Source organism: Poromitra crassiceps (genome assembly GCF_964638095.1).
Source record: "Poromitra crassiceps genome assembly, chromosome: 4".
Lineage (NCBI taxonomy): Eukaryota > Metazoa > Chordata > Actinopteri > Beryciformes > Melamphaidae > Poromitra > Poromitra crassiceps.
In genome coordinates, this window is record NC_139626.1 from 51005860 (window position 1) to 51018207 (window position 12348).

At 47.9% G+C, this 12348-nt stretch overlaps 1 protein-coding gene across 1 annotated transcript in view; it reads left to right on the plus strand.

The window, feature by feature from the left end:
• LOC310775833 (tripartite motif-containing protein 16-like) overlaps positions 1–9295 on the plus strand; it is a gene marked incomplete at both ends in the record, with an annotated part of 33821 nt that extends 24526 nt beyond the window's left edge. Inside the window, 3 exons of the mRNA XM_083635960.1 lie at positions 1317–1355; positions 5888–5965; positions 8742–9295. Coding sequence (XP_083492086.1) covers positions 1317–1355; positions 5888–5965; positions 8742–9295 — 671 coding nt within the window. The remainder of the gene's footprint in view (positions 1–1316; positions 1356–5887; positions 5966–8741) is intronic.
• Between the last annotated feature and the right edge of the window lie 3053 nt (positions 9296–12348).

Below are 12348 nucleotides of genomic sequence, written 5' to 3' on the forward strand. Positions count from 1 at the left end.
TAGCGTCTGTCGCTAGAGGCGGACGCTCTAGCGAGGAGGCTAAGACCCAATTTATGCTTTGTCTGCCGACACTTTTGAAACGGTCGCCGACTGAAATGAGGACTTGAGTCGACACTTGAAAGTGTCGGCGAGCAGTGTCTGCTACCTAGTGAAATGTCTAGTGTCGCTGACTACGTCACAATGTGTCGCGCAAGTCTGATTGGCTATATAGACGGCACGCGCTTGACTTCCTTGTTTTGGTTTTCGCTCGATTGAAATTAATGAACGTGTCCCCGCTATTTTTATCAGCATGTGCTTGATGTATGACTTGGTGAAAATCACAAAGAACACCGTGAGTGACAAACTTCCCAGAGAGTGAGGAGGAGGTGAGTTTTGTGGTTGTGTGTCGTCATATGCGGCTGCAGCCAAGTAGGCTACGTTACATTTTGCCTCCGACGTGCTTTTTCACATTGACAGCGTTCCCTCTCTTGGCTGTCTGCACTAAGGTCTCTGTCTAATAGCGTTCGAGTGTCACGTGACCGTTGAGCCCGAGGAGAGAAGCATAAACGCAGCAACATGAGCGACACTTTCTTTTTCGTCTGCGACCATGTGCTGGGCAGTGTTGGGGGTAACTCATTACAAAAGTAACATATTACATGTAATATATTACTTTTAGCAGTAACTCAGTAATATAACTTATTACTTATAGGATTTCAGTAATATTATACCAGTTACTTTCTCAAGTAACTCAAGTTACAAATTGAGTGACATTTTATTAAATCAAAGCACATATTTAAAAAAGATACAAATCATTTCCTAATCAAACTTATTTGTTTTTATGCAAATAACCACTATGACAATAACAAAGGAAAATAATAACATTTAGATTTTCTGTTTTGTTTTTTTGTTTACACTGACATCAAGGCGGTTGAAATTATTTTTCGGGATGGTATGGTTCCGGCCCGGGCAGCAATGTCATTCTGCTGCTGCTGTTGTTTTGGTAAAAGTAATGCAAAAGTAGCGTACTAAGTAACAAGTTACTTAGTACTTATTACACAGAAAGTAATATTGTAAAGTAACGTATTACTTTCAAATGAAAGTAACTAGTAATATGTAGTGTATATTACATTTTGAAAGTAACTTGCCCAACACTGGTGCTGGGCGACACTTTTTAATAAGTATAAAATGAAGCTTAAGACCCATGGGGCTAGCGTCTGTCTCTGGAGGTGTCGGGGAGCGAGGTTTGACTCACTGCGCACCACTACCCGCTGGCTACTGTTACACTCGCATACACACAGGTTCAAGTACCCTTTGACATGTCTCTCTTTCTTTTCCAGTTAATGAGAACTACGTGTCTGCTGGAGAGTGTGTCAAAGGTAAGCATATGAAACATGACACACACACACACACATACACACAGACCAACAGACATGTATACACAAACACACACACACTCACACCCTGTGTCTGAGGTGACCCATTTTTATCAGGCTGCAGGTTTTGACAAGGCATTTAACACTGGGCAGGACAGTGGCATTTAACACTGGGCAGGACAGTGGCCCATCAATGATTCAGTCTGACACAACACACTCTGGCTCCGTTCCAACTCGGCTCCGCTCCTCGTAAATGCCAAGTAATCAAATGCAACGGGGGCACGGCGGCGCAGTGGTAGTAGCGCTGCCGCCTCACAGCAAGAAGGTCTTGGGTTCGACTCCCACCTGAGATGCCGTTGGCACTGGCGGTACGTCTCCCCGTGCCTTCGGCCGGTGGCCGGTGGCCAGGTGGGGCTATCTGGTGAAAAGGGCCTTTCTGAGGCTGCGTCTTCATTACGGCATTTGCAAAAACAGCACAGTTCAAGCCTTCCCGGTCTCCACATAGAGCGAGCGGCCTCCGTCCATATTAGCTCGTGCGAGACGCATGCTAACATGATGCTTCACGTACACTGGGCATGCACATGCCTCAATGTGTAGTACTGGAGTCCTCATCGAGGCAGAGATGTTCACAAGTCATTTTTTCCAAGTCAAGTCTCAAGTCTTTGAGCTCAGGTCCAAGTCAAGTCTCAAGTCTTTGGTCACAAGTCCAAGTCAAGTCTCAAGTCTCTTATGGATGAGCATTCTATCATCTGCTGGATGCCATCTGGGGTGCTTAGAACACTGCATAGCTAAAACTAAGGAATTAAAAGCATGTACTGTATTCTCCTCACTCCTTTATTAACATACAGTATCAGCATTGATTAATTGAGATTCTTATTAGTAGACATTTCCTTAAAGGATGGCTTTCCCGTGGGTAATATGAATATATATAAAATCTCACGCCCCTAAGGTTTTCGAATCCGTTGAAATTTTTGAAATTGGTTGTTCACAGCCAGAGCTATCAACTAAAATCCACTCTGTGTGTGTGGGGGGGGGGGTGGGGTGGTGGAGGGGAGGGGCGGGTGCGGGGACCCGAAATCCTACACTTCCCACAATGCACTGGGCTCGCGTGGCCTTCGAGTGCATGCCCACCCCTCAGGCATTTGGCTGATATCAAACTCCAGTAGGTGGCGGTAATGCACATATATGCTTGCCAACCGCCATAAAAGTCAAAGAAGAAGAAGAAGAAGAAGGCTTCGACATAAAAACATTTAGTAGAACAAGAAAAAAAAAAAAAAAATGGCCTCCAAATTGCACCAAATTTAAACGGTAGTATATATGTCGGGAGATGTCTTCATAAAAATTTTTTCATGCATTTTAAGGAATTTTCCTAGGAGTTACGCGCATCTGATGTTGTAACTATTTCATGTAAAAAAGTCAAAAATCAAAATCAATGCTCAGCGTTGATTTCGTAACTTCAACGCACCTTCTACTAGATGTAAAATTTGACGAGCTTTCCAATGCCGTCAGTCCCGTGTCTGTACGTGCTTCCGTTCCCGAGATATGGTCTCTTTGCAAGGAGCTATGGTAAGCTAACATTAGCTACCGTATGCTAGGCGGTGAAAAAAGATGGCTGCCTTTTGTTTTTCTTAAAGACCTCTGAAGGGGCGTGGAGGACCTCTAGAGGCGGGACCATGGCGGCACAGGCCCACAACACTGTAGTTCATAGGTGCTCGACTTCCGCAAGGCTGGACTTGACGCCCCGACGCGTTTTACGTCAGAGCGTCATGAAAATAATGTGAGAGATGGTTGATAGGTCAGGCTGTGAACAACCAATTTCAAAAATTTCAACGGATTCGAAAACCTTAGGGGCGTGAGATTTAATATATATTCATATTCCCCACGGGAAAGCCGTCCTTTAATGTTAATGCACCAAAAAAAATTAATTAAAAATAAAGATTGTTCACAAGTCCCGAACCTCAAGTCGAAGTCAAGTCTCAAGTCTTTGAGGACGAGTCTCAAGTCAAGTCTCAAGTCACTGTGTGTGAGACTTAAGTGCGACTCAAGTCCAAGTCCCCATCTCTGCATCGAGGGGGCAGCACCTATGCCTACAGCCAAGGCAAAGGACAAGAAGAAGAAGAAGAAGAAGGTGATGTGCCCACAATCCTACACAACGCTTGAATAGTGGCTTGCGTTCTTTGCTGCAGGGAACGCTGTGTCCACCATAATGCTTTGAATCACGAATAACAAGGTCAGAATTTGGTTATCCATCCATGTTGAAACGGTGCAACGTTAGTTGAAATGACACTTCTTGTCTCAACTCGCAGTTGTGAACACACCTTCAAGGTGCTTACCGCCACCTGCTGTACAAATACTTTAGGTTACTTGCATCGTTTCAAAACGCTGGTCTCTCCACATGTCCACATTACCATTCCAACCCGGATTTTGATGACGAAGACAGGCTCGGCCGCCGGAGAGCGGAGTCTTCGTGTTTGACACTCAAAACAATAGAGGGAGTGTGGACAATACATGCAAACAAAGTGCACATCCCTAAAAAACGGCCTAATGTAGACATGGCCTGAAGTGTGGAGTTTGCATGTTCTCCGCGTGCTCCCCTGGGGTGTCCTCCATATAAGACCAAACTTAAAGCATGCAGAAGATCATCGTCTGACCAGCGACGGTTGGAAGGAGTTGGTCCCCAGGTGCTTCACTGCAGCTGCCCAACGCTCCTGGCCCAAACCATGGAGGGGAACAAGCCACGATGGGATAAATGCAGAGGACAAAACAGACACAAGCTAGCCGCTACGAATACTATCTTGTACTAGCTGCTCACAAAATCAGCAACCCAGTCTCCACAATAAAATGTTTTATTTATTTATTTATTTTACGTTTATACATTTCAACATACGTTGCATATCAACATTTCAACAAGTCCTCACATAACAGGAGCGTTTCCCAAATAAATTTGAAAATGTCTTGAAAACAATTTTTAAAACCAACGTTCATTTGAAAACTTGCCAAATAAAACGGCTTGGGTTATCGCTTGGGTTAGTCAGTTAGGGTTAAATAAGAGCTGCCAAGTCTCACGTTTTTGACCGTGAGAGTCACACAATTTAACCTCTTCACACGGTCACACGATGCCACACCTCCTAATATTCCACACGGACAGAATCACAAATTGCCTTCTCTCTCTCTCTCGCTCTCTCTCTGCCCCCCCCCCCCCCACACACACAAATTTGAGAGAGAACGAGGAGCCAATCAGAGCATCTAGAACAGGGGTGCCCAAATTCTTTCCCATGAAGGGCCAAAACTTAATCTGGGTGGAGGGCCGAGGGCCAAAAATTAACATTCTAAATCTAAAATAACATTTCAATATAATAATCTACTTTTTATCTGTTTGGTAATTGTAATAATTTGCAATTGGTTATACATATTTAAAAAAACATCTGCATTTGCGGGGAGCTTAAACATTTAATCAGTAAACACCCCGTTAAAAACAGTTGTATTTTCCACCTTTGTAATCAAGAGAGAAATTTGACTTAATTCACAACTTGAAAAATCCTCAAGGTACTTTGAAAATCAGCTTTATTGTCCATCTTTTGTAAACAATTTGCCATGACAATTTGACAAAAACATGCAATATCCTGGTTGCTAATGTGGTTCCTCTTCTGGTCGTTAAGGGCGCCTGTTCAGAGGGAGGGGAACTGGTTGGAATAGCGTGATCCTCCCACGTGCTATGTCCTACCGGTGAAGCTTCCCCTGTCAGGTGAAAAAAAGCGGCTGGCTAACTGCCCATGTCTCGGAGGAAGCATGGGCTCTCCCCAGATCGGCAGAGGGTGGAGCAGCAACCAGGATAAATAAATTAAGTTAGCACTAATGGGGGATAAAAAATCGGGGCAGGGGGGGGGAGGAAGTTTATTTTTTATTTTTTATTTTTTTTCCCTCCCAAATCCGTGGTGGGCCAAAACAAACAGGCCCGCGGGCCCCAAATTGGTCAGCACTGATCTAGAGAGAGATGTGTGCCGATCAGCCCCTAGTTAACGAGCAGATGACTCTGATTAACAAGTGAGTTTGTTCCTGCTGTGGCGATGGTGAAAACCTGTGCGGACACCTGCCCGATAAACCTGAATTGTGCGTTACGGACATCTAAGCTGTGACACTTATGTTGTGAATAATTCTGTCTGAACAGATCTTCTTACTTACATATTCTACCAATTATGTTGAGCATAACAGACGGTTTCGTTCTAGCTCAATTGACTAACGGTTTAAATACTTTGTCGACCTTGGTATCCAGGGGTGGCTGGTGCATTTTTGTCTTTTTTTTTTTCTTTTACCAAAAATAGGGCTGAGTGATATGGTTGAAATCAATGGAGAAAGTGAACAGCGAGCACTAATCATAAGGAGGATTTTTCTCGATATCAATACTGTTGTTTATGCTAATGTTGGCTATTTAGGATGATAACTCTGTTCATGAAAATAAACAAACCTCTCTCTCTATAATCTATATGCCCCTTTCTCTCTCTCTGCCCCCCCCCCCCCTCTCTCTCTCTCTATAGTAGTACCGGGATCGTTCCCTCTCACCTCCCTGTCTCTGCAGCCGCCTGACCAGAGGATGAGAGCAACTTTCCTCAGATGTAAGTATGACATACACACACACACACACACACACACACACATACGCATGCACACCCACACACACACGCACGCACGCACACACACTTTCTCTCCCACACTACTCTACTCGCTTTTCCCCTTCTTCTGTCTCTTTGTATGTCTGTCTCCATCTTTGCCTACCTGTGGCTGGTTCTCCATTCTCCCCTCTGTCTCACTCTCTCTCACTTCCCACCTGTCTCTCTATCCCTTTATCTCTCGTCTTTTCATATCTCCAGTTGACAAGTTGTCACTGGATTGTCACTGATTGTTGACGGAGCAACCTGAGAACTAGGTTAGCTCTCTCTGTACACCCCTTCTCTCTCTCTCTCTCTCTCTCTGATACCCCTATTCAATATGACGCTCGCCCATGTCATTCTCTACCTCGCTCTCCCCCTTTGACTGTCTCTCTCTTTGAAGCCCCGCCTCCCTTCTATCTTTCCACCCCTCTCCACCTTTTCCATTGCTTTCTCGTCTCCTCTCCACGCTGAGAGTCGTGCTGGAGCAACCTGAGAGCCTCGCCTGGGATCCTCATCAATGATGCACGGCCATATCATACTGTATTTATGACATCCACCTCCCAGAGGAGACGGCTGTCATGCTGCAGCAGACACAAGCCGTCTGACAAGCGGCCGCAGCGCCGCTGGCACCTTGTCACGCGTCAATAATTGATCAGGTCAGAGGAGGATTAAGGCCGCGTGTGTCGTTATGTCCCCTCTAGGGGCGGGACTCGTGTGTCGTTATGTCCCTATGTCCCCTCTAGGGGTGGGACTCGTGTCGTTATGTCCCCTCTAGGGGCGGGACTCGTTATGTCCCCTCTAGGGGCGGGACTCGTGTGTCGTTATGTCCCCTCTAGGGGCGGGACTCGTGTGTCGTTATGTCCCCTCTCGGGGCGGGACTCGTGTGTCGTTATGTCCCCTCTAGGGGCGGGACTCGTGTGTCGTTATGTCCCCTCTAGGGGCGGGACTCGTGTGTCGTTATGTCCCCTCTAGGGGCGGGACTCGTGCGTCGTTATGTCCCCTCTAGGGGCGGGACTCGTGCGTCGTTGTGTCCCCTCTAGGGGCGGGACTCGGCTGTCGTTATGTCCCCTCTAGGGGCGGGACTCGTGTGTCGTTATGTCCCCTCTAGGGGCGGGACTCGGCAGAGTCCCCACGATTGGTCTGGGTGGAAAAACCTTGTTCCGTGTCATCCAGCTATGGCCGGAAGACGCTCACGACATCCACACGGGAACCAAAGTGCAGCTGTGCTCACGCTCAATCCGTGCGTTCTGTTCAGAAAACGTGGGCGAGGCGAGGATCTAGCTACCCAAAAAAGCTACAAACAAACAAACAAACAACTAAAATAATGGCATCGCCGCCTAAACACACCGGTCAAAACGGTGAAATGGGGGAAGGAAGACACTGTGGCACACAAAGCAGAAGATGCACCGGAAGACGGGGTGGGTCTTCCTGCCTGTTGTAATGCCTCATATAGAGAGCCGCAGGGATGACGTATTTTTGTAGGCTGAATGCGGAAGTCCCGAACTTCCTGGTTCTTCACTGTTTCTGTCTATGGGATTTTTGAATGGGTTTTTGGCGCGATGCTTCAAATAATGTCTGTGGGCAACGCAAGCTTAATCAAACGCGAACCAGTGTTCAGCAGGATAATCTTCACACATGAGGACCACTTTCATGAGTTTTGTAGTGTAATTGCGAGCCCTAGAAGTAAAAAGCTCGAGCTAAGCTAATCCAGAACTACACACTGTCGCATAGGCTTCCACGTCACGTCAGCACTCAACCTGGACTGTTGTTGATGTGTGCACTGATTACCCCGGGCTGAACGGGGCTGAACCAGGTGAGGGAAAGAGAATTTCCGTGTTCGTCCTTTGAGTGGTGACGTTATTGACGTATAATATCCTCATCGACTCAACAGTGTAGTCTCATTTAGCCGTTTGCTAGCTAGCCGCCCTTTTAACGGCACATAAAAGCTTCAAAACTCATAAAAGTGCTCTTCGTGTGTGAAGATGATGTTACTAAACACTGGTTCGCGTTTGATTAAGCCAGCGTTGCCCAGAGAGATTATTAGAAGCATCGCGTCAAAACCCCATTCAAAACTCCCATAGGCGAAAACTGTGAAGAACCAGGGCTGTTAGCATCGATGATTTCCGGACTCGTTACTGCGGCTCTCTATGGCTCTCTCCTTTAGGAGAGCCTGGTGACGCGAGGTTACCCCACGATACGATATTATCACAATACTTAAAGGGAGAGGCCAACAAAAGGGTACAGTTGCCTACTCCCTCCCGTTCAGTCGCCCCCAAAATACACATTGCAACAGCGGCAGAAACACGGCAAATCATTTCTTAGGTCTTGTATGGAAATATCTTTTTACTTGCCTGTTGCTCAGAGAGACTGTGTATGAAGTAAAGTAAGGTACATCATCTATTTTCTATGAACCAGCGACCAGTAGGAATTGCAGCAACAGATCTCCGACTCTCTGAGATATGTTACGGTGGCCTGTAAACGACACAAACAGTAGGTCATGTTTTCAGATGAGTATGCTCGCCAATACTGTTCGTAATAAACCTGCCTTGTCATTTGCTTCTTCGGCTTCAGAACGTGTTTTTTGTTGAGCCATCGTAGCTGAATGTGTTGCAGCACATGACGCTCACTCGCAGCACCTCCTCACCTCACTTGAGCAATTATAAAAAGCATATAGCATTCTAAAAGCATTCTAATCTCTGTGCTCTCTCCCACCCTCCGTCTGTTCTCTCCCTCCCTCCAGTCTCCTGCCGTCTGTCCCTGGACCCGGACGCGGCCCACCCCACCCTGGTCCTGCTGGAGGGGCCCCAGGGTGCCCACTGCGGCGAGGATCCCCAGTCCTACCCGCCTCACCCGCAGCGCTTCGACTCGGTGGCGCAGGTCCTGTGCAGGGAGGGCCAGTTCGGCGGGGCCAGCTACTGGGAGGTGGAGTGGCGCGGCGGGGGCTGGGTGGACATCGGCGTCACGTACCGCGGCATCGGACGCAAGGGCGGCGGCAAGCCCTGCCTGCTGGGGCGCAACGAGAACTCGTGGCGGCTGCGCTGCACGCACGCCGGCTACGCCGCCTGGCACGACAACCGCAAGACCACGGTGGCGGCGCCGCCCTGCCCCCGGATCGGCGTGTTCCTGGAGCGCCAGAAGGGGGCGCTGTCCTTCTACGGCGTGTCGGACACGATGGTGCTGCTGCACACCTTCCGCTGCCCGTTCTCCCAGCCGCTCTACCCCGCCTTCCGCCTGGACCTGGACTCCACCCTGCTCATCTGCCCCCACGAGGGCGGCAACGGGAACCCGCCCTAACCCGCGCCCCCTAAACCCCCCCCCCCCCACCCCCCCCCACTGGTCAGGAAGAAGCGCCACAGTCAGGAATCAAACACTCGTCTCTTTCGCCTACATGTGACAGACGATGATGCTCACTCAATCCACCCACCTCTCGCACTCTCTCTCTTATCACCAAACACACAAACTCCCTGGGATTGTAAAGGACTTTCTTCTGGATGCTCTCCTCCTGAGCTACACAGTAGCTGTATTTTCAACCATTCAACACACAGATACTGGACACACAGTGCTGTGATGAATGTTGGACACTTGCGCAAAGCGTTTACTGTGTGTGGGGTTCCTTCCTACGCAGGTCAAGAATGTGTGGAAAGATTTCAGTCTGGCTGTCAGAAATTTTAAAAACTATTCACTCCCTCCACCTTCACTTACAATTGTATTGAGCTATACAATTATTTCTAAATATATTTATTGGGACTTTTTGCTTTATGATATTCACTTTTTAAGACACCAGAAACTGGAATCAACTGCCATCGCTGAGTGACAGTTATTCCATATTGTTTCCCAATTCTGAAGCAGAATACATGGTCAAATCCTTTAAAATCCACTGGCTAAGGGCTTCTAGTTTAAGACATTCTAGCAATGAAGGTAAGATTTGAGTAAGGTGAATTCATTATAGATGTTAGGAAATCGAATAATTTCTTTCCCGCTTTGCTAGAAAGCTTTTGCATAAATCCTATTCCAAAAATTCCAAAGAAATGTATTTTCAGCTAATTTTGTAGATTTTCTTTTTTTGCAAAATGCAAAGGGAGTGAATAGTTGTCAAAGCCATTGTTACACACGTAAAACTGTAGACCTGACATTTCTAATATCATTTGTCGTGAACAGCCATCATTCTCCACCAATAATTCACCTTTAATGTGATATGGCCATTACCAATGCACACCTATAGGAGGACACGTTATCAAAATATCAAGTTCATTCAACGAGTGAAGGGGAGGGGGTTGAAAAGTTTTGAAAATGAAAGATGTGTGGCCTCCATGGAGATGAGACCGTTTCTTCTCGTCAACTGCAAACTGCAAATGAAATCCTTCCTATCTAACTACAGTAGGATTTAGCGTCACTTTGTTTTGTCTCTGACACTTGGCCATTGCCACGGGTCTGATGTAACCATCTCCTGTCCTCCTTTGGGTCAGTGGCTGTATAGAAAGCTTGTTAGGATGTAGCGGGAGGGTGGGGGTGAAAGAGGGTCACCGAGGTCATTTCAGGATGTAAAAGATATTTTGGGGGCGACTTTTGCCCCCAACTGTCTAAACTTTACACCGTTTTTGTGGCACATTAAAAACGTAGCAGTGAATGCATAAAGTTACTAAAGCGTAGTGTGAACAACAATCCTGAAATTCAGGCTCTCAAACATCTTTGGTAAACGTCAGGTTTTGGTCTCGGTCCCTTCTTTCCACCATTTTGCACCAAGAGACGTTCAACAATCACACAGGGAGAAATCCATCGTAGAGAAGAGAGAGAGCAGTTTCTCCACCCACAGGAGCAGGAGAGAGAGCAGTTTCTCCACCCACAGGAGCAGGAGAGAGAGCAGTTTCTCCACCCACAGGAGCAGGAGAGAGAGCAGTTTCTCCACCCACAGGAGCAGGAGAGAGAGCAGTTTCTCCACCCACAGGAGCAGGAGAGAGAGCAGTTTCTCCACCCACAGGAGCAGGAGAGAGAGCAGTTACTCCACCCACAGGAGCAGGAGAGAGAGCAGTTTCTCCACCCACAGGAGCAGGAGAGAGAGCAGTTTCTCCACCCACAGGAGCAGGAGAGAGAGCAGTTTCTCCACCCACAGGAGCAGGAGAGAGAGCAGTTTCTCCACCCACAGGAGCAGGAGAGAGAGCAGTTTCTCCACCCACAGGAGCAGGAGAGAGAGAGCAGTTTCTCCACCCACAGGGAGCAGGAGAGAGAGAGCAGTTTCTCCACCCACAGGAGCAGGAGAGAGAGCAGTTTCTCCACCCACAGGAGCAGGAGAGAGAGCAGTTTCTCCACCCACAGGAGCAGGAGAGAGAGCAGTTTCTCCACCCACAGGAGCAGGAGAGAGAGCAGTTACTCCACCCACAGGAGCAGGAGAGAGAGCAGTTTCTCCACCCACAGGAGCAGGAGAGAGAGCAGTTACTCCACCCACAGGAGCAGGACAGAGACCAGCATGCAATGCAGCATCAAGACTCGCTCTCTTGCTCTTACCTTATCATTCTGCCCACCTACAGGTACAACTACTGTATCATGGCCCTCCTCTGGGGGTTGTTGAAAGGGCAAGGCATTGTGGGAAATGTAGGAAATCACTAATGGTCGAAGTAGACGAGGCAATGTTAAGGGAAAGTGAGTAAGGGTGCTTTCTCACTGGGAACGATCGCTTTCGTTCCGTGCCCGAGTACGATTGCCCCCTCCCCTCTCCCCCGCTGGTCAGCTTTCACATTACAGCGCTTCTCCCGCGCTCGGGAACGGAACACTTGCAGAGAACACTTGTGTCGTCAACTATGCGTGGAGTGTATCCTCGCCCCGCGTGTTGTCTACGTGGTTCGGTACGGGTTGGCGTTCACATTCGCAAGTGTTCCGTTCCCGGCCACGCCAAAGCGTTCCCCAGACCACCTTTTCAAGTGGACCCTGTCACGGTTCCCCGTCCGCGCCCGGGGCACGGAACGCAACGCAACGTTCACACTCGTCAAACGTTCCGGACCTGGGGTCAATTTGGGGAAAAGTGTGCTCGGGAACGGTACCGGGGCGCCAGTGTGAAAGCGCCCCCTCTAAATCACAACATAATGTACATAATCACAACGCTATCTACAGTATGAGTGTGGGAGGATTTTTCCTTGAGCTCCTCTCTGACTGACTGAATATTTAGTAGCTGTGACTGTGGAGTCACACAGACATTTGATCAGCCTTACTGCCATGTGATGTGGGAAATGTATATCCCTTTGACACAGATGTTCATGCAAAAATGACCTCAGCCTCAGATGTAGACAAATTGAATGCACTACTGTCTGTAGCAAATGCTTTTCTTCAACTTTGTTCTGTTTTTCTTTGGTGTG